At 40.0% G+C, this 23,038-nt stretch overlaps 1 protein-coding gene across 3 annotated transcripts in view; it reads right to left on the bottom strand.

Annotated features, from left to right (window-relative positions):
- Nucleotides 1–23,038, bottom strand: part of rps6ka1 (ribosomal protein S6 kinase a, polypeptide 1) — a 52,538-nt gene that overhangs the window by 20,883 nt on the left and 8,617 nt on the right. For 2 of the 3 annotated variants that reach the window (XM_077538106.1, XM_077538108.1), the window contains exon 2: nucleotides 11,517–11,561. In XM_077538106.1, the coding sequence (XP_077394232.1) occupies nucleotides 11,517–11,561 (45 nt within the window). Of the gene's footprint in view, nucleotides 1–11,516; nucleotides 11,562–21,816; nucleotides 22,328–23,038 lie in introns of those variants that run through there. The other variant, XM_077538109.1, reaches the window with a different exon arrangement.

Below are 23,038 nucleotides of genomic sequence, written 5' to 3'. Positions count from 1 at the left end.
ATTCCCCCTTCACCACCCAAGACCAACAGGTGCATTGCAGGTCACCTATCAACCAGAAACGTAATAAACTTTTGCACAGACAATATTTTGCCAAATGATGATGTACAATATAACACTTTAAAGGGCGCCCATGAGGTGAACTGACTAGAGTGATTGCTGTTCTGCGTACAATATGAGGCAGGATTTAGCACCTTCCGCAAGCAGAGGGGCATGCTGGGTAATTGGGTTATAAACCATCCCTCCGTGTGTGGGTGTGCGCGTTTGACCAGTAGCTCTGCAGAGCCACCTTCTACCATTAACAGCAGATTCTGTTGATGATAAACGCACACAAGAGGGTTCCGCTTCAGTCGGGTGCACGCAATGCATGCACACACACACAGAATAATGTCCTTCAAACCCAACGCACAGTATGGAAACAATCCAAATGTACACACCAAGCTCCCAAGGCTGCAGAGGCAATCGAAAGCAAGTCAGCAAAGAATAAGCTGTTTACATTTGTACGCATCATAAACTCAATTAAATAGCCATGTTAATACATGTACACGAGTGTGTGGACAAGCCCTGTTTTGCATTATTACTTATATGTGTTGGAGCAAAGTCCACAGACCTCGCGCAATGCCGCCAATTTTCCATCTTGTTCTGAGAGCAATTGCTCGTGTTGTAGGAAGAACAAGACAAACACTTGAAGCTTGTGAATAGGTCACCCATGAATGGTCAAAAAAAAAAGAAAAAGAAATAAAAAAGCAGCACTTTCACAATATTTAACTTCTTTCACAATTGAGTGGCCTTGCAGGAAACAGTGGGAGAAGGCAATAAAAGTGTTAATCAAAAATCTAGCGAAAAGGGAAAATGTTCCACTTTCCGAGGTAGTTTTAGAGAAGTAATACAAGTATAAGGCCTCCTGAGTGCAAGTTAATGAGGTGATAGTGGGGCAGGATTGTTAAGTCTAACACTTGACACACACGTCTGCCGCATTGTATTGGAAGCAGTTTTCAACAGAGCAGGCAGGCAGTGGTTTTCTGCAATATGCTACCTTGCCTGGGTTCTGTGGCAAATGTCTAATGTTCATTTATGGCTATCATGATTCACATTTTTTAGGCTTGCATCAAATTTTATTATTTATTCTCTTTACATTGAATATCTTAAAAAGAATTTTAATCTCTAACACACAAATTCCCTTATATGGAATTATTTGTTGTATTGTACATTTTGAGGATGTACATTAATATATTTTTTTAATCCTGGTTCACAAAAATATAAATGTCTTACTGTATAACAGGACACTCAATAGGGAGCCGGCCAATTGACCCATGAACTTTTACGGCCATTTCAGTCAGATCAAACAAAATCAGCAAAAAAAAAATAATCAAGTTTTGTTAGCAATTTATTTTGAAATCCAAGTAACTCCAAGTTCACGTACTTTTTCTTGCGATTGCACTTATATGTGGCCTATAGTTAAGGGTTGGACAACTTCCGATATTTTTGTGGTTGATTATAATGCAGTTCTTCAATTATTTTCTGTTTAAACCCCCCCCCCCCCCCCCCCGCCCCAGGAAAAGGAAAATATTCCGCTTACCCCCATATACCTCTACATTACCTCCCTATTAACATGAAAGAAAACAAATCAAAAAAGAAATATAAATCTACTTTATTAACTTGTTTATAATCCGTGCGCCCACTAACAAAAGTCAAGTCGAACAAACAGTGACGTCATTGATATTTTTTACCACAGTAGAGTGGCCCCTAACGTAAACACATTTAGATGGACTGTCATAGGGTGAAAAAAGAAAAGAAAAGATTAAAAACAACATATAATGTGCCACAACACTGTCACTGGAGTCCACCCACTGTCTCACTGCGCTGTGGTTGTATCCAGAGGCTGTTTTCCACCCTCTGTGACCAAACACCCGCGATTCTTATCATGCAAGAAGAAATTAAAAGCAGTAATTGGGTGGTGGTCTGTTCTGGCGCACGTCATGGCGGCGCTCGTGATGACATTCGGCCAAACGGAAGGATGGAGTGGCGGCAGGGGAGGGAGGAACGAGGGGCGGCAGCAGATGGAGAATGTGGTGAATGGGTGGGTGGGGGGAGTGGTTCCTTGTAGACATATTGAGGTCAAGCGCCGACACCGACACGATCGTGAGGGGATTTAAACAAGTAATGACAAGAGATGCGTGCACATCATACACAGAACCATGGAGGCCATTGTTTTTAGTAGGATCGGCAACTAATTATCTTCCTTTATCCATACAGGGACATTTTTTTCTGAACTCCTTCAAATTTGAAAACAAAAGTCATAGAAAATTGTGGCACATATTGAAGTATACAAGAATAGTTTACTCATGCTAAGAAGAGATTTTATGGGGAAAATGCTTGCAATATGTTAAACTGCATAGTCAGTACAGATTTGAGGCCAACCAGAAAAGGACAAACCCCTTGAGCAAGAAATAATAAGTAGATATACAAATAAAGTGCCACAGTGGACTCAGATCTGGCCCCGGGACCTTGAGTTTGACGCATGTGGAGTGGAATAATACTATCCAGAACAGAAGAGTTTTGTCAGTGCACCGATATCATGAATAAACAGTTTACTCAGCTAGCTCATTGTTACAAGGTTGTCATAGCGTTTGTATTAATAAACTGCTATATTTCTTCTGTAGTTTACCGAGTTGGCACACATTGTGCTGCCAGTTTAAAAAGATCATGATCATTCATCAAAATGTTGCCATGGGAATTTAGTAGAAAAGCATACAAAATGTATTGTGTCCGACAGGGGTTATTTATTGAGCTAATTTATTTAAATAATAATAAAAAAAATACTGTAAAACCGAATTTTAAAAACCCGTATTAGGGGTACTCTGGTTGATATTGTGTTAGTGGAATATGAGTTATGAAGCAAAATCCAGCCATTTTTATCCATCTCAGGGGGCGGCCATTTTGCCACTTGCTGTCGACTGAAGATGACATCAATGTTGCTCAGGTCTCAGGTAACAACCAATCATAGCTCAGCTTCAGAAAACAGGTGAGCTGTGATTGGTCGCTGAGCAACTCTGATGTCATCTTCAGTCGACAGCAAGTGGCAAAATGGCCACCCCCTGAGATCAATTAAAAATGACTAGATTTTGCTGCTTAACTCATATTCCACTAACATAATATCAACCAGAATAACATATTTAGACTAGTGGGGCTGCATACAACATATAATTGTAAAGATTTTTTGGGGGGTTGACTTCCCCTTTTGACATCATGACATCAATGTTGCTCAGGTCTCAGGTAACAGCCAATCACAGCTCAGCTTCAGAAGACAGGTGAGATGTGATTGGTCGCTGAGCAACTGTGATGTCATCTTCAGTCGACAGGAAGCGGCAAAATGGCCGCCCCCTGAGATGGATAAAAACGGCTGGATTTTGCTTCATAACTCATATTCCACAAACATAGTATTAATCAGAATGTCATTAGACTAGTGAGGTCACAAACATATTATATAAAACATATCATCAAGATTTTTTTTTAAGGTTGATTTCCACTTTAAAATTGCAGAGCAGAGGTAGAATTGCTGATCAGTGCAGAAAGGAGGTGCTTAGCTGTGAAATTGCCAAAGTGGCAATGTTTTCAATCAATCAAACTTTTCATTCAGAAGAATGCAACTCAAAGTGCTTCATATACAAAATCAAGCAAACATACACAAGCTAAGACAAGATTTTAGGTCTGGCATCAACAGGAAAAAGTTAAACTAGTAATGTTTTCTGCAAAATTGGCCAAAGTGATGCCATAAGTCAGTGTCTCCCCCCCCACCCCCTCCTCATGACCTTCCTGTGGAATGTGGAGTTGTTTGGTTCTGCGGGGCTCCGAGGAGTATCCACTGTCAGTTAGTACACGCCTCTCTCCCCTCTCGCTGGGAATCACGGTACAATGTTTCACTTCAACGATCGCTTGCAATCTCGCCGCAGGTTTGTTTGACAGTTTCCCAGTGGCGAGCCCGGCGGGGAAACGTAAAGCTGGAAATGGCGGCTGAAGCTGACCACCATCTGTTAGGATGATCGTGCTTTCCAGGAAGTGTTATGGAATTTATTTAACCTCTACGGACCGAGGAAGGCCTGCAGAGAATTTGTGGATCCTTACAGAAACAGTCAGACATCAAAGAGATGTTGACCGCAAGCAAAAAAAAAAATAATTAAGTTGCCGGGAAAAACAACACCAACCAGACAAAACATTATGCACACCTTTAAAATCTAAATAAATCCAAATTTATAGCTGGATCATTACTAACTGCCATCTCAAATGTAATATTCCACAATTTGAACGCAATCTTCAACACGTAATCTTATCCTCAAAGATGAAAATGACACTGATGACCGCTGGTGGCTTGAAGTGCAAGTCCAACCTCTTAGGCAATAGAGAGGTCATATTCGTTGGGAGAACCGGAGGGCCGTTTCCAAGGCGACCGCATGCGCGAGCACACGCTTGGCACTCTCACGGTTACCCGAGGAAATGCGTAGCCTCGACTTTGCCGTTTCCTGGCTCGCCGGGCTCCGCGCTCGCCCTGGGCTCCGACCAATCGCCAAGTGCGGCGCCTACACACTCACTCTCTCCTCTGGTAAATATTTAATCAGGTCTCGAAACACTCGACACCAAGGCTGCCTTGAGCACTCCCATCAACATGGCCACGCACGGGAATGCATCGTATAGAACAGGGGTCACCAACATGGTGCTTGCGGGTAGTACTTGGGCCTGTTCTAAAAATAGCTCACCACTGTCATTTCCAAGGAATGTTTTAAGGGCTCATTTATCCGAATTCTAAGCCAGCACCCTCTGGTGCAAGGTGATGGAATCGCTGATTTAAATGATCAAACTGTGCATTGTGTCAATACTACAATAGTCTCGTCAAGGCTCATTAGTAGAGGTGTGCAAAATTTCCGATTCTTAGATTATTCACGATTCGGCCGTGGAACAATCGAGAACGATTCACAAACGTCCAAATTCCGATTATATAAATATGCCAAGGGAAGCGAAACTAAAGTGAACCGGAGCGAAAAGTACGCGGAACTGAAACGTAGTAGCGCGCGCGGTCTTCGGGACGCTTTTGGGACGGACCCGCCTCGAGATTCAAAACAACAACAAGCATGGCTGATCTGACCAACCCACCTCTTCGTGAGATCAGACCTGCTCCGAAAAGGCAAACAACTTCAGGCGGAAGTATCAGCTAGCTGGCTGCAGTGCGTCGGTTAGCGTTCTACAGGGCGCCGCGCAGTGATACGAACGAACGAACAGAAAAGTAGTGGCTGGCGGTAATGGCGTCTGACTTTATTCAGAAAAGAGTATTGTGGTGGAAATGTATCACGCTTTTGAAAACAAAAAGTTTTTAGAAGAAAAACGCTTTATTTCCGAGACCCCAGCCAGCTTGCTGGACTATTTTCCTCTCGTCCAACGTCGAAGTCAGTGCTGATCGCACACACGGGAGGTGAGGATCAAATTGAGATTCATGTTAAAAAACTCGAACGATCCCATTAATGTTTACACGTTCATGTTTACACAAGTTAAAAAGCAGAAAAGCACTTGAGTTTTTTTTTTTTTTTTGTACCTCTGAGAAACTTTAATGTTTACATGTTCATCTTTACACAACTTAAAAAGCAGGAAAGCACTTTTTTTTTTTTTTTAGGCATTTGTATTGAAGTAGTAGTTCACATTGTCTTTCATACATCAGTGCACTTTTGAGTGGATAAAAATAATATATTTTTGCTCAATGCTATGTTTTATTCTGTTGAAGACTGAATATACTTAAAAGCTGTTGTTACAGAATGAGGACTTGAGTATTTTATTTACTGTTTTGAACTGTTAACTTGATACTGAAATAGTAGTTTATTTAGGCCTGAGAGGACTTTTGTACTATTTTTGTAACTAATGTACGAAACATTAAAAGCACCAAAATACATTGGGGTTTTTTCTGCTGCCTGGGGGGGAATCAATAATCGTTTTATAATCGAATCGTAGCCTCTGAATCGTAATCGCAATCGAATCGTGAGGTGCCCCAAGATTCCCACCTCTACTCATTAGGGTTCATTTAAGGTTCGCAAAAGTTCGCCTAGAGTTTCAATGGTCTTCCTTGTCGCAAGGGAAATTTTGAAGAAGACACAATTAGACCTTGAACAAACCCCGGCATGAAATCAACATTCTTTAGCGTCGCAAATGTTCGGCTCTCAGTGAAATATGGGTTTAAGTACATATTTTAGAACTGTTTGTTTTCAAACAATTATTTATTTTGAAAAAATTGTCCAACATTGATGCCCAATACATCTTTAATTCAATCATTATTTACAAATGGTTAGACTGCAGTGTTAATGTTGAAACTGCATAATATGACAGTGGCTTACAATAATATTTAAAATACTTTTTGGGAATAAAATGTCTGCCTCGTTTTTGATGAACAATTGGGCCTACTACTACGGTTTTAACATTGGTCATCATGGTGGCACTTGGAGAGCTAAGTATTTTTTTGAGGTGGCACTTGGTGTAAAAAGTTTGAAAAGTACTACTCTCAGTTAACGATGCGTTTACTTTTGATTTTTGAATGATTGTTTTAGTAATGCAATAATGGGGGTGGGGGGGGGGGGTGTAATGGTGCAAAAAAAATACATAAAATAGAAATGCCAATCTTGACTTTGCTGCAAAGTATTAAAGCATGTTTATTAAACAATTTTTCAGACTTCTCAAAATGTAGGGTTATATATTTATTTATTTAAATCGTAGACAATACAGCCTTTTAAATTTCTAACAAAATGTCCAGGTAGCTCCCAAGGTCATCAGTGCATCTTAAGTTTAATGGAAACTTAAACAAGGAAATACCATAGCCACAGTAAATATTTTTTCCAAAATTTAAAAATAACCTAAGCTTTCACATTTCTTTGTTTTAATATTGAACAAAAACAAAATGTTCACAAGGTTCCCATGGTCAGCAGCAACTCTGATCAAGTTAACCGAAATTTTAAATAAATAGCTCCTTGAGATTAAAATGGTTGTTAGATTTACCTTTTATCGGCCGTCAGATTTTTAAAAGAAGGCCAATACCGATATTCTTCAAAATGCCCAATATCAGCATCCGAGTTGATGCAGTATATGACTTGTGCTTGCTGAGATGCATGCGTTGCTTCCATATTATATTTGTTTTGCATAATTTCCTTGTGACTTTGACATGGTGGATGCAACCTTCAAAAGGCTTTCTACATACCCTTCTGTCTAATTTACTTTGGATGATTTAATCATGAAACGTGGATGGATGCCATATCTTCTGTTACAGTTGTAATGAAGCAATTTTTAAGGCTCAGGCTTCTTTTCGCTTTAAGCCCATTATTCCCACGCGGTGCTCAAAAGTTGAAGTTTGAATAGATGCCGACCCCTACCTTGCCTTTTTCAAAACCTTCATCATCTTCACTTATGGCCTTTATCCACGCTACACGACGCCTTCTATTTAATTGTGCCGTTTAGCTGATTCCATTCGCTCAGATGCTAACTGCAGTGGGAAAATAAGAAGCCATTAGCCACGATCCCTGGTGCATTACCTCGTTCTAATTTCTGCCCTCCAGCCGCAAGGTTGGAGCTCATGCCGCAGTGGGGAAAGAATTATGTAACAGGCACGACGTAAAGGAGCAGGCCTGCATTAAACATAAAATTAAGTATAGGCCAAATCAAGCTTGGGGTTTATTGGTCGCGTCCATTAAATGTCGCTGTTAAAGGCAGTGGTGGAAAACCATTTCCTCTCAGTTGTGATAACGTCAAGGTAATTTAACAGACACTTACAAGAGCACCACGTAAGTTGAAACATTTATCAGCAGTAAAAACATCAATGAGTAAACTTTGACTGAAGAAGAGACATTTTGTTCATGTGGCTCGTGAAAGGGGAAAAATAAGGATCGGTTGTTCTTCGTTTGCGCTATTATGCGTATCCATAAGCACAACAATACTGTATATCTTAACCCATTGTAAACTTTAGAAATGTTAAAGCTTTTCGAGTTCAAACCAATCTGGCCTAATGTTTGAACCCTGAGGATTTGGGCTCAAATCTCAACTCCAGCCTTCCGTTATGTTTGCATGTTCTTCTCTTTATGATGGAATACTGCAGTTATTTTTGCTCCCAACCAATAAACTACGACATCACTGCACAACACAACATTTCAGTTTTTTCGAGTGAGTTCTTAAACAATTTATTGCAGGAAATAAAAGCATTTCTCCACTTGCGAGGGAGAGGATCACTAACAACCTGACTCGGGAGAAAACGGGATAATAGCAACTCCCTTGGCAACACACATCAGATAATCCCTCCATCAATACGCCTCAGCACAGGCTGCTTGTTGAAACTGAATCTAAGAGCTGAAAAAGCCCATTAAGTCGCACGTGAAGCAAAAAAAAAAAAAAAAAGTCTGATGTCATCATTAATTAAAGTGCTTCTAATTCATGTTTTTAATAACTGCGATACTAAAGAACACACTCATAAACCCTCCAGAAAACCATCTGCTAATTGGCTACAATTTTACTGATTTTATTCCCTTTTATGACCGCTTGCAGTGCTGCGGTGGTCAGAGCGCCCTCACTTCGGCTTAGCGGCTAAACAGACAAATAAACAGCAAAAAGACAGTCAGCAACAATCTGGTGAGCACATAACACAGCCCCTCGCGGCTCGAGAGCAGGACATTTTGCCCCGGAGTGACATGAAAAATAGCATCGCTTCAGTCGCTCAAAAGACTGCGGCAAGCACGCCACATTGAACACATCAGCAGCAATGAGACGCGCTAACAAACAACAACATGGGAGGAGAGCGAAGGTCTCCTGTATTTATCCATCTATAGCATTTTTTAGTAGTCAAAAACAGTACATTGTGCAAGCAAAAGAGCACGAGTTCATGAAGAACTAAACTTTTGTGCAGAGATGTTTTTTCTTCATTTTTTCAATTTCAAACAAAAGTATTCAATCAAACCTCTACATAAAGAGTGTGTGTACTTTTGCCACCACTACACAACTTTTATTAGACAATCTGATTAAGTTACTACATTGTAGGGCTGGGCATTAAATCAATTTAATTTGATACATCATCATTTTAAAAATTTGCTAAATCGTGAAATCGTGTTTTGTCTTTTGGTTTATTAAAAGCTGTTATTCTTATGTTCCGTTACATCTAATTTTTTTTGCGAGTTGTAATTTTGCACAAAATGGCAGAATGCTGGATGGGTGGATTACAAGGCATGTTTACAATAGCTACCAAATAGATTATGCTTAAATGGCACAATTAAGTATCAATGTTAAGTTTGTTCAAACTGATTTAGAATCAATATACATTATTGTCGTCTGAGCATTTTGCACAGGAATTATGTTTGAACAAATTAAACCTTTAAATAAATGTTTGTTGGTTTTGTTAGATTAAAATCTATTAAAATCGTAATCGTGCCCTGCGATTGGCTGGCAACCAGTTCAGAGTGTATCCCATATACTGCCCGAAAACAGCTGGGATAGGCTCCAGCACCACCAGCGACTCTTGTGAGGAGTAAGCGGTCAAGAAAATGGATGGATGGATGGATGGAAAAAATGGTAATCTTCAAGATTGAATTTTTTTGGCCATATTGCCCAGCCTTACTACATTGTGTTAGCTTGACAATCAACAGCCCATATAGAAAAAAACAATTCCACGGTCCAGTTCTGATAAAAACGGGGCAAGTAATCCTTTCCGTGTCAATGTCCTTACTGAGAAACAATCCCATTAAGTTGTAGAAAGTCAATCTCCCTGTAGTAGTATCAAATACAGGATTCTAATAAAGTAAAGCAGAATAAATAGTGGGTCCAATTACTCAAGTGTTGTCCAATCAATTAGCGCATATAAGGCATGATGCCAGCAGTACCTGGCTGTCACTTAATATTATTGATGGGGTGTTGCAATGCACGGGTGGACACTGGAAGGAAGGTATCAGATGTGGTAAACTAAAGGTCTGCGTCGTAATGATTTGGACCAGCGCATTTCCCCATCTGCTGACCCCAATCATAGGATGCCTGTATAAAGTGAAAGGATGGTTAGACGAGCTTCACACACACTCGCGCACTCCATTCAGTTCACAAGGACCGGACACAAAAGCGAGCATGAACATGGTGCCCCTGCAGAATAACACAGGGGAAATAGGATCATGTTCTAAAGGGCCAGATAATAATGGAGGACGGGGAGGAGGGGGGGAAAAAAAAGAAAAAAAAAAAGGGGGCTGACTCACCCATTCTTTACGAGCACCGTGCAAGCTTGTGCTCGTTTGTGATGTGATCGTACGTTAACAGGACAGCTGAGGACACGGAGCAGGAGCTACAACTTCAATGCATTGACCCTGATGCACCACTGCAACACTATTCAGACGTCACTGGAAATTAACCCCATCGGGGTTTTTCTTGCAGTGCAAACTCTACCTAAATTTGAGCTATTAACATTTAAGTGGGCCACATTTAGTAAAGGTTAAAGGTGATTGACTTTGCTGCTCAACTGTACAAACATGTAGTTTTGTTATGTTTAATTTGATATCAAACAGAGTTCATGTACAGGTTTGGCTTTAATTCATGCCATGACCAGACTAAAAACTTTTTTCACGCTGATATGGGGACTCAACTTGAGTAGTCACCAATACAAAGTACTGATACCACTAATACTTTTGCCACATACAAGTAAAAAAACGGGGAAAAAAACAACAAAAAAACAACAACAACCTAACATTTACATAATTTTAAAGAAAGCCCGATATGTCCCAATATTAGGGAGGAAACGATAACAGCAATATCATGATATTGTGATATTATAACTGCCACAATATATTGTCGTCGTCATGTCACAATATTAAAAGCAGCACTTTAAAAAAAAAAAAAAGAAAAAAAAGAAAGAAAAGTGAAGTTGATTTCCATTTGTGCAGTTCTAGCACCCTCTGGTGGCTATTTTTGTAGGGGAGTTTAATTTTCACAAGGCATGTTTTGGCCCTTCGATGTTTAAAATCCACGCTATTGGTCAGATGAAGGGGAACGTAGTATGCTTGTGAACCTTGTCAATATGTGGAGGAACTCGATGCATGCGTGCATTAGCAAGTAAGCGCCTCAATATTGTTATTAGAGATTGTAGGTTGTTTATATGCATTGCTGTAATGTATTATTCCTAATTTCTAGTTCCTGATCGTAAAATTATTAGAAAAGGGTGGCCAATGCGAGTACCGATACTTTGAAATAAGGCCAGGTATCGGTACTCGCCCATCCCTACTTTTTACCGTGTCGAATGAAGACCTCAACACAAGCATCTGCCTCTAAAATTGCAATCCCAATAATTACAGGGAATTACTAAAGTTTAATACGATGCAAAACAAAAAAATTAAAAAAAAACAGAAGAAGAAAAAAAAAAATCAGTAAGTACAAGCTGACTGTGTAATAATTAAATTCAACAGTCCAAATGTCCCCAATCTAATTATGTGGGCATTGAGATTTAATCAGTTGAGCATGTGTGGGCGTGTTCCTACCTTGACAGCAGGTGTGACTCCATCCTCAGCAGTGCTCTGGCCATTCTGTCAAAGAGAACACAGTTAAGAAAATTGGCAGTGTGTGTGTGGATCGTGCACACAGAGCGTGCACACGCATACAAAAGGCAGCAGACAAAGAAGGAACACGAGAGGGAGAACATTTGCAAGACGACGTGGGCGGCACGAGTCCGCCGTAACACTTTGCTCCTCCGCTAACCGGCGCTGCTAATAATCTACAACCGACACAAATGTGCGGCCTTGGTGTCCTGCCTTGCAAGTCATCTGCGGTACAATGTGTAATCAATGTGTTATGCACAGAAAGGGGGGGCGGGTAACAAAAAAACAAAAAGAAAAACAGCTGGAGCATGTTGACATTCGTAGAGCACAAACGGGAGGCAAATAAGTAGAACATTCATTTCTTTCTTCTTAAAGCTCATTTAAAATTGCTGAGAAATTAAGACATCCATCCATTTAAAGGTACAAATTCAGGAAATAATGCAGTAATCCCTGGAGCATGGATCACCAGGTAGCCCTCAAGTAGATAGCCTGCGGGCCTGTTCTAAAAATAACTCACAAGTGAGGGGACATTGTAATTTTCTTGGAATGTTGTAGAAGTGATCATTTAAAAATGTAAACTCTGGCAGAGATCTCAATAATAATTATTTTAAAAAAATAAAATAAAAAAATACAGCATTACGAAATGTAATTTGAGCAAATTTCTTATTTCCGTAGTGTGTATCAAACTGGTAGCCCTTCACATTAAAAAGTAGCTCTGCACTGCCTGTGTTAATAATTTAAAGCTCAACCACGTATACACAACAAACTATGCTGCGAAAACAGTTTGATATCATTTTGGTCATCTTACACATTATCTTTAAATACAGCACTGTCTCAGAAAATTAGAATATTGTGATAAAGTCCTTTATTTTCTGTAATGCAATTAAAAAAAATGTCATACATTCTGGATTCATTACAAATCAACTGAAATACTGCAAGCCTTTTATTATTTTAATAATGCTGATTATGGCTTACAGCTTAAGCAAAACTCAAATATCCTATCTCAAAATATTAGAATATCATGAAAAAGTATAATAGTAGGCTATACAACTAATCACTTGAATCGTCTAATTAACTCGAAACACCTGTGTTTTCAACTGAATCCAGAATGTATGACATTTTTGTTTTTTTAATTGCATTACAGAAAAAATGACTCACAATATTCTAATTTTCTGAGACAGTCCTGTATACAACCAAGGCTAAACTTAGCTCCTCCCCTACATACAAAACTTGTCTCTCAGTTGAGATGGATCCTTGACACCAATTACTACTTTCCTACTAGCCAACTTTGCTCAACTTGTGGCATCTTAGGGGATTTCAGAAAGTACCCAAAAACCATAAATAGGTGCTGTATTATGATTATGTATCATGGAAAATAGAGCTGTCGTAGAAATGTTTAAATCTCGACTTTTTGCTCTTGCTATCATGTTTTTAAAAAAAAACAAAAAACAAAAAAAACATCGGCCTGATTTCCTGCCCGCCCTGGCAGTTGGTGAAGAAGAATGTCACAAGATTAAAAGAAGAATATCTGCAAATTACCAAGAAGTAATTTGGAAAAGGAAATAGACAAAGTACTTTGGTCCAGGATTAACCAGTGATGATACCCAGCAGTCATGTGGATTACTGAGCAGAAGAAATGTTTACTGGTTTCCCTTGAGTAGATTTCTACATCCTGGTTTGTTCCCGCTACTACTGGCTTGATATGAGTCAAATTTCTAGACTTTGATTTAGATCTTTTCTTTGATTTCATCACCATCTGATTGTGCAACTTGTCAAAAAGGAGCAATGAGTGACTCTTTTTTTATTATTATTATTATTGTGGTTAATTTTGCAATGATGCAGAACGGAATTGCGCCTCTGTCCATCACGTGTTAATATCTTTGTAAAAGTACGATTTTGAAGAAGCTTTTGTACTGCATGTCTTTCGAGCCGATCTAGCTAACATTGGGACAAGCAAGACCATTTTTCATACAGCAAAGTTGACAGCCCAACACATAAAAATATATGAGAGCTATCAGAAAAGTTCCTGGCCTGGTGTCACAAACGATATATTTCAAATCCATCAATGCCTGAAAAAATGGAGAGATATATTGATGAATATTTTGATTTGCTACAGCATTAGAGCAATTTTAATGGTTAAAAAATAAATAAATAAATAAATAAAGTACATAGGGTAGACGCCAAAGACGTGTTGTCCCCTCACATTTAGATCAGTTGAGGTTGTTCGTGTAGCGGCCACCCCGAGAGAGACGCAACGGTACGTCACAGACTGCTGACGCACGATACTTTAGCGTCGACTTTGCCGCTTTGCTGCCTCTTCACATTTGGGACAACAGAGCAGTTGTTTACTCTTTGTGGGGCTCATCTTGAGAGGGTGATTCATGCACTGCTACATATCCAACTATACACAGGAAACGTCACTGGGTGCATGAATACTCAGGATTACTACGGTTTAAGGGGGAAGTCAACCCAAAAAAATGTTGGACAATAATATGTTCTATGCAGCCTCACTGGTCTAAATATGGAAATCTGGTTAATATTGCGTTAGAGGCATATGAGTTAAGCAGCAAAATCCAGCCATTTTTAATCCATCACAGGGCGTGGCCGTTTTGCCACTTACTGTCGACTGAAGATTACATCAATGTTGCTCAGGTCTCAGTTAACAACCAATCACAGCCCACCTTCAGAAAACAGGTGAGGTGTGATTGGTTGTTTGCCTGAGCACTGCCGCTGCGCAAGATTGATGTCATCTTCAGTCAACAGAAAGTGGCAAAATGGCCGCTCTCTGAGATAGATAAAAATGTCTGGATTTTGGTTCATTAATTTCATTCCACAAATGTAATATTAATCAGAACGTCATGTTTAGACTAGTGAGGTCACATTACATTATATATTATATAAAATTATTGTAAAGAAATGTTTAAGGTTGACTTCCACTTTAAGTGCCACTTGCTTTAGGGATATTCTGATAATTAACTGACCTGACACTGTAAAGAAAACTTTCAATAAACAGCACCTCAACTGTTGGTAACCTAGTAGTGGAATCCATTTTTTTTTTTTTTTTTTATTCTTGGGTCATCCTCGTGGCTGGCGCCCTGACCCCCTGGATGCCCAAGACTCACCTGGGTAGCACAGGTGGCTGCCACCAGTCTTCTTTCCAACCTTCTGATTCGAACCCAGGATCGAGACTACTTCAGACGACTGGTCGCAACGGACAACTAATTGGCCAAGCGATCACTACTACTACTACTACTACTACATTTTGACGAAAGATGAAGCAACTCGAGTACTGACAAAAAAGGCAAAAGTGTCCTTTGACAATGAAATACATCACGTTTGACAGTTTTCAAACTAAAATGTAATTTAAAACACACATAATAACTTTCTCATTTAAGAAGAAGAAAGAACAACATATCCTGGAATTCTGCTCCCGTTTTGGGCCAAGAACACCTCCCTCCTGAAGAATTCCACAAATTCCACAATTCCACTTTTACTGCAGCAGTCACTCCAACCCTGAGCTCAGACTTAATTAAAGACCCCAACTATACGGAACGTCGCTCAAGTCATCCATTCCTCCAAGCACAAACGTAAAAGTCCTTGTGATGACTAAATTAACTTGTAAACCAGTCAAGACATTGAAATGAGCGCTGTGGCCCTTTAATGATGTACAACCTTGTAACAGTGATGCTAAAAATGGAAGTGAAACCTCACCAAAGACAAACAACAGTCAAATATTCTCGCATGTAGCAAAACCCTAAATAACAAATGCACTTTTTTCCCCTCATTTTGATGTCTGATTCTAACTCACAAAAGGGGCAAACGCGAACTCTTTCACATCCTCTATACCCTCTTCCTTCTCCTGCTTCCTGTAGAATGTGCAGGGTAAAGCAAGCAGTTAACACAATGACAAGCAGCGGCCTTGACAACCAAAAGCTCAACACTTATTCTCTTTAACGCAATTAAATGCATTTGAAAAGTCCTTATTTTCATCGATAGGTGTTCGCGCCACTGGCTGTTCCAGTAAAAACGCTGGCATTTTGCAGGCCTGATTATTGGACTTTGAACAAGTCAATTTATCTGAAGCTTTGAGAGCCATAAAGTGAGGCCAAACAGAGCAATGGTAATTAACCAGCAAAGTTTAGACCGAGCAACTACACAAATATTTGAGGGTAATTTAAAGAAACCAAGAGCAGGTCAGTAAGGAACAATGTCAGAGCTTTTACAGCAGTATTTGTAACGCATGAAAGACAGGGTCAGTTAGTCGTTAGTCCACCAGTATTAAAAACCAGAAAAACAGGTGATGTGATTGATTGTACACCAGAGATGCCACTTTGATAGGACTTGGCTCGGTCAAATTCCTATATGCAAAAGTGTGGTAGTTTTGATTTAAACCTTGACGACAAGGCTCTACGTGTGCATGTACGGTACATGTACAGTATGTGGTCAGAAGTCCTCCCGACACTGTTCCTTTGACACATTCAATCTCATTAGCCGCGCATGGCTGATCCAAGTGGCCCAGTTAATCGCGACAGCGCTCCCCTGGGCTTCCTCAATGAGAGCGCAGGCATGCGCACACACACACACACACACAGACACAAAAGCGTATAAATAAGGCTCAACACGTTAATAAGCGAGGAGCCCTTGCGATTAAAGGCGTGGGAATTGTACTACGCAAACGTTTGTCCAACAGGTGAGAACGTGAAACTTTTCATTCCACGCAGTCTGGTCATAAAATGTCAACAAGCTCAAGGCACTGCTGTTTGAGTTGTTAGTTAGATAAATGTTTTACCAACATAACACTGTATCCAGGCAATAAGGAATACAATAACCACCTTTTAGTTGGTCTTTGTAATTCTAGCCAACTAAAATTCTTTGCATCTCGGCGAGTATTGATAAAAGACCACTTTGCTGATGTTCTCCAATTCCACAAAATGGGCATTATCTATATCTATTCGCCCCTTTTAGTAGAAAAATATACGTGAAACGGTTAGCATTAGCTTCTAGCACAATCTGACGATTTTCAGTCAGTTTTTTGTGGAACATTTCAACTTGCCTTTTGTGGAAGTCCCGACGATAACAGTTTATTATAACTATTGTTTTTGTTGTTTGTTTTTGCCTACTCCCCACACTTCTTTCTACACGAATAATGTTCCATTAGAACTATTTTAGTAGTTGTCTTCGGACAATTGATGCAATTGAAACATTGTGGTAATTTTGACGCATCAAACTCAAGAACCCTTCAAAAAAACGGCTTGTGTAAGTGTTTTGGTGGATATTTTTAACTGAAACTTGTCAGCCAATTGGAAAAGCGGTTCCCCAATTAAGAGATAAAATTAAAGGATCACTCAAGTTATTCTAATTTGAAGGTGTTTTTTGACCAAATTTGCACATAAAATACATACAACCACCTCTGAAACTCCATACCTTAGTTAACTCATGTGAGAGTTTTTTGTTTTTCTATATGATCTGTCTGTGTGCATTTTTCCCCTATTACCAGTAGGTTTGGGAAGTAATACACAAGATAAGCGTTGGTTCACTGTACTCGGAATGGATCAAAGCTCTCAGGAGCTAAACGTTGGGCATTTTTTTTCTTTTTGCAAAAGTGCCGTGTTATCGCATGCCCTCATTGTCTTGCTCAGGTGTTCCACAGGTCACACCCAGATTAGCTGCACTTAATCCTGCGCAGGAGATAAAGGCATGAACTTGCACCCGCTCGAGTGCTCGGGCCGACGGTGATAGCAAACATGGCATACTCTCGAGCTAACGACCCTCCATTCTCTTCAACGAGGCCCAAGATATTACATAATAACCCAGAATAGCTTCAGTCGGTTCCCCCTCTCATTCTTTGGCCCGCTTTTTACTCTTAAACACACACTTGAAAATTAGAGTGGGTGCAACTGTAGTAAAAGTTTTAGAGCAGAAGTAAAAGTTTCCATATTTATGAGGTCAACAACTCGTGGCTACCGGGACCTGTGGACAGATGTATGAGTGGGCTCATTGGCAGGATCGTGACAAATGCCAGAAGCCATTACAGGTGGCACTGAGTCACTGCTGGAGGCACAGCGGTGAGGATGATTGGTCCCTCTTTATCAGCGCTGATTCACTCCGGATCAGACGTCATTGCCCGGGAAGAACAAAAGCACATCATCAATCAAACTTCTTTTATGACTCTCCCTCCTTCCTACCTGTGCTTTTAGATTCAGCTATAACCATAAATTACATTTTGATCCTTGACTTAGCCGTTTCAAGCAGGGTGGACCAGGAAATCAATAGGATTTCCAGCTTTGACAATGTGGAATTAAAAGAGGATAGACCCAACTGCTATGTTGTTTCATGATTTGGCATGAAGAAATAAAAGATTGAAATTCTCCATTTATTTCCATTTTTCGGAACTGATTTGGGAGAGGATTTAAAAAAATAATAATGCACAACTGTCCTCCAGATGTTTGTAGTTTCAGGGCAAAGTTCCTGCTAAGCTGACATGACACCAAGAAGTTTGAGGACTGATAAAAAAAAAAAATGGCGAAATGTAGATTCTGACAAACAACATGTAACAGTGATTCAAACTCAGCTACCTCAACCATCTTGAATAAAAACCTCTAGCACTGAAAGACTGTAAATTGTGATTATAAAAGTAACTCCACGGCCAAATGGACCTGGACCAGAAGTCATAAAGTAGAGCCACTCAAGTAAGCCATCATGCCACAGCACAGCGCATCAGCCCGCCTCTCTCATTTCCTAGTCAGCCAATAAGACCACCCCATCTGTCTCGAGGTCCAACCTGTTCATTTGGCGTGGACCCACTAGATCACTCTTTCTGCTCAATCACTCACAGGCCCGAGGTGTCTCCTTGATGCTGGTACTAGCAAAGTGTGCAGCGGCCCGCTCGCTCAGGCCGAAATGGCACCGATCCCACTCGGAATGGCAGCCACTCGTGTGATCAAATTTAATCACAGCTTGGGTGATAATGAATGCAAATTGGAGAGGTGTTGTGTAGGCCGACGAGAGAAAAATGACTTATTTTTAAAAGATAAAACTGCACATTTCCCCCCATCAATCATGCAATAAAAAGGAAGGCAATTAGACTTGACACTTTGCAGGGTCAGCACTACCATCTGTTCAGAGGTGCTGCTGACAAGTGGTTGGGACAAAACCACGCAACAAATCTACTACAACAACACAATGTGAGAGGGTGACTCATTTTGCTGACATTGTATAATATGAATTAATTCATCAAAACTCATTAACTCAACTCATTATCTATTTTTATTCATGTACAGTTGGCACTCACTGCTGATTTAACTGCAGTTATTGCTGGCGAAATTAGCAACTGCATATATTGTGCGGTTCATTGTTCACGCTCACTATTTTTTGCTCATTTATTAAGCCTAGTGATAGACCGATATGGTTTTTTCAAGGCTGATACCGATAGATTATTACTACTCATGGAGACCGATAACCGATATTTCAAGCCGATATTCATTGACAGTTAGAGAAAATATTAGCGTCCGAATTTTAAAACAATATTTTTTCTTTTAATATTAAACATATAAAGAATTGTCAACTTTGTTTAAAAATAACAAAAATTGCAGGGAGCTTCCGGGTTCATCAGCATGTGTTAAGCTAAATTAAAAATGAAACAAGTAAATAGTTCCTTATAAATTGTTTTCCAAAATATCAACATAAATTCTAAAATTAATTTTATTATTACACTTTTTCAGCGTCATTTTTTTTTTTTTTTTTTATATAAAGTGGAAATTTAAATAATAAATAATAATATACTATGAAACGTTCCCTGTATCTCACTGAGCGACAAATGCATGCAAATGTAGCTAATTTGGGGTTTTCATCATGGTTCGTAAAAGATTTCAAAAGATCTCTGCAGACGGTAAAAAAATGCCTTAATATGTTTGAAATGTTTTTGTAACAAGTAAAAACTGAACTGTCGGTGAACATCTTACAAATCCTGATGAAAACAAGCATTCACCGATCAGTGAATACCAACTTTATTGGCCTTAATGTTCATAAAAAAAGGCTGACGCCAATATTTGGCATTTTGACAAATAGCGGCGCCGATAATCAGTCTATACCTAATTAAGCCATGATATTCAATCATGTGTACAATGTTCGAGTAATCCCCTCACATGTGGGAAAGGAGGAGCAGGAGAGCTGCTGTTGGTCATAGTCAAGGGCAGCTGGTTGAAATTAGTCAGATACTGCAGCATGTCCCCTTTTAAACAGTGAGGCTATATATTCTAAAAGATGAAGATCAACTTCTGAGACCTGGCTGTCCCCTCTCTTATCAGAGAGGCTACCTAAGCTAAATGATAGATATCAACTTCCGGGACCAGGATGTCCCCTTCCTATCATGGAGGCTTTCTATCTACAAATCAATCTTCACCGTAAAGAAGATTGAGGACATTGTGTAATACCGTGCACAAAGCCACACAAAAGGGGGAGATCAGAGAGCGAAAGCATGAATATTACATATCACCCAGTGTCTGATGGAGCAGATTCTGCAGCGGTTCAATCGGACGGTGTCAACGACATTCTACAGGTTGTCATCGCGCGGGCGTGAAGGCAGACTTGCACACTGTGGGTGAAACTCCAAAAAGATCAAACGTAGAACTCAACTGTGGATGTTTCACTTTTTCTTTGCCATACTGCAGAAAAAGGACCGGCCTCAATAGGGGGTGTTGAGATAAGACGAGCTGTGATGGTGTGTGAAGTCGACGTGATTCTTAATCAGGATGACTTTTTCCCAAATCGTTCAAAGTGCGTCTCGACTTATGTGTATGGCTTGCTTGAAAAACATGGCTGCAAACAGAGTGGAGCTAGTTCACAAAAGCTCCGTCAGTCAATGTTGTCAAATTGACTACTTTTGACTGCAATTCCCACAAGCAAAACACAAAATGAGCAGAATCCATTTGACATTGGGAGGAAACCGGATTACCCGCAGAAAACACACGGAAACATGGGGAGACCTTGCAAACCACACACAGGAAGACCAGAGCCTGCATATGAACCCTCTGACCTCTGAACTGTGAGGCATATGTGCTTATCAAATGGCCATTTGTGTCTGGCAACAGCACCAGATTCAGTGAGCTTAACTGGCTATCACTAATGGAGACAGCGCCTCAGGCCAAATCTCTTGACTATTATGATTGTCTGATTGTCGCACCCAACCGTTTTCCGAACAGATAGAAGGAAACTTATTCTAATAAACCCCACACCGCCACAAAGTATTTTCTCTAAATAATCTTTTTGAGACATTTGACAATTCGGCCTCCGCTGACATTAATCGGAAGGAGCGGAAAACAGTCAAATTATTCCAATTATTCTATGATGTGTGACCCGCACAATTTCCTCACTGAGTTATCTTTTACACACTGCTCAAACCTGGTATCAATGAGCCGTGCTTGTTTCCCTGGAGAAGTTCATTTTGGGGCGCTGTAGCACTGTGGAAAAGTATACCTCCAGTAAAAAGGCACTTCTCTGCGCTCGGAAACACTCTTGGGATGAAGTGATAAAGTGGAGTATTTCCAAATAAAGGTACAGTACATTTGGCAATAAGTGATGTGAAGTGATGAATCACCTCCTTTAGATAAGAGCAAAACACGGGCGATGAAAAATTATGCTGGGGTATCCATGAGGACTTTATTTTTGGTCCAATTGCAAACCAGTGGGAAACGATCCAATTCCATTGAATTGGTCTGAAAATTATTTATTTACTACAAATAATGTATCAGCCATATATAGTGACAGGCAGAACTTGTACACTATTGTTTCCATTCATACAGCTTCCTGCAAGTATAACAGCTTTCTGTTCAACTAAACAAGCATGGATTTGACACCAAATATGTAAATTTGTGAGTAAATTACATGCCTTGGCTCAATAGGGTAGGCAAATGCTGGTCTAATTATTTTCATAACACACATTGTACGTATGGAAAAACATTGCAGCACACCACCAAACAAAAAACTCACAAAAATATACTGTACTGAACGACCTATTACCTAATGTGATGGGGATGAAATAGGATATAATTGTGCCTGTCACATGTCGATAGTATTAGATAGATAAACATACTTGCAGTGAATAAAGTCTTTCAGGCACATTAGCTGCGAATCCTTCAACGCAACTTGTCCAAATGAAGGCACATGAAAATTCCAAAAATCAAGCGCAGTAACTTGAATGCAACTTTGAAATTCTGCTGTACATTGCACTTGTGGTTTCCCTTACCTCAGTCTCCAGCTGGACTAGTTCCATGGTGGGCCACGGCTCGGCAATCTGTGCGAGCGGCATGTTGGCAGGATTTCCCCCCCCCCCCCCGTTAAGATGCACAACTTCTCAGCTCGGCTTTGCTCTCGGTGTCGGTTCGGTGACTTGGTGCTGTCCACGCACAGTCCTCGTGCACCACTCGGGGGGTTTCAACAAACAGGTGCAATCGTTTTGATGTAATTCGGTTCGCTCCAAAGTGATAATCCAGTCGAGAATCCAATAAATCCAAGCAGCAGGCTTGGGGGCTATCAGTTTTTGACAGGCGGAAAAGCCTGTGTGTAAAAACAAAACAAAACAAAAACAATCCTAAAGGATTTAAACCAAGTCCGGAATGGCTTGACAGTCGAAGCCGAGCTCGTGTCCTCCTAGCCGGGCTTCCTCGTCTCGATTTTGCCTCGGTAGTAAAAAGCTCCGCGCAGCCTCCAAACCGAGATTGTTATTGGCACACTCCCAAAAACGAGATTCATCCTGCCCTCCTTCTTTTCTTTCTTTCTATTTTTTTTTAAACCCTCGCTACTCTACCGCCCAGGTCCGATGTCCCCATCATCAGGCAGAGATGTGAACTGCAACTACGTCATGATTCACGACGCTAGTTTACAAAAATGAATGACAACTTGCTGAATGATTGTAGTTTGTTTTAATTGTTTTTTTTTGTGTATTGTATTTAGCTTTAAAATGAATAAAGATTTTGTCAGGTAACTGCAAGATATGTTCTTGAATGTAAATTTGTTGACTGAAAAAATAAAGAATGAAATACAAATTTTGAATTGACTTGAATTGTGTCAATAAAAGCATAAAAAAAAAAAAGCATAACAACCCAAACCATGTTAGTAGTCTGCCTATTGAAAATTTTCGGCATAAAAAAACTTTTCTCGTACACAAGACAAAACATTTTGGAAACTCCTGTTTTAATTTTTGCCAGTCCGGCAAGAATAAATTTCTATGTGTGTTGTAAATAAACACAAATTGTCTAGCTATTGCGGGAATAATTATACAACTGAGGTCTCAAGAGACGGACTCCTCATTTTGTTGCACTTCTGATGTCTAATTTTGCACCTGCGTGCTGGCACACATTCAAAGGTATTTCTGTTAAGGCTGATAGCTTCCCCAGCAGTACTAATAACTGGTAACTTGTAATAAAGGTACTTAAGCTTGCTTTTGATTGATGCAGTCATAATATTGA

This window comes from Festucalex cinctus, chromosome 12 (assembly GCF_051991245.1).
Source record: "Festucalex cinctus isolate MCC-2025b chromosome 12, RoL_Fcin_1.0, whole genome shotgun sequence".
NCBI lineage: Eukaryota > Metazoa > Chordata > Actinopteri > Syngnathiformes > Syngnathidae > Festucalex > Festucalex cinctus.
The sequence above is the reverse complement of the archived record's forward strand: the minus strand, read 5'-3'. Positions and strand labels throughout refer to the sequence as shown.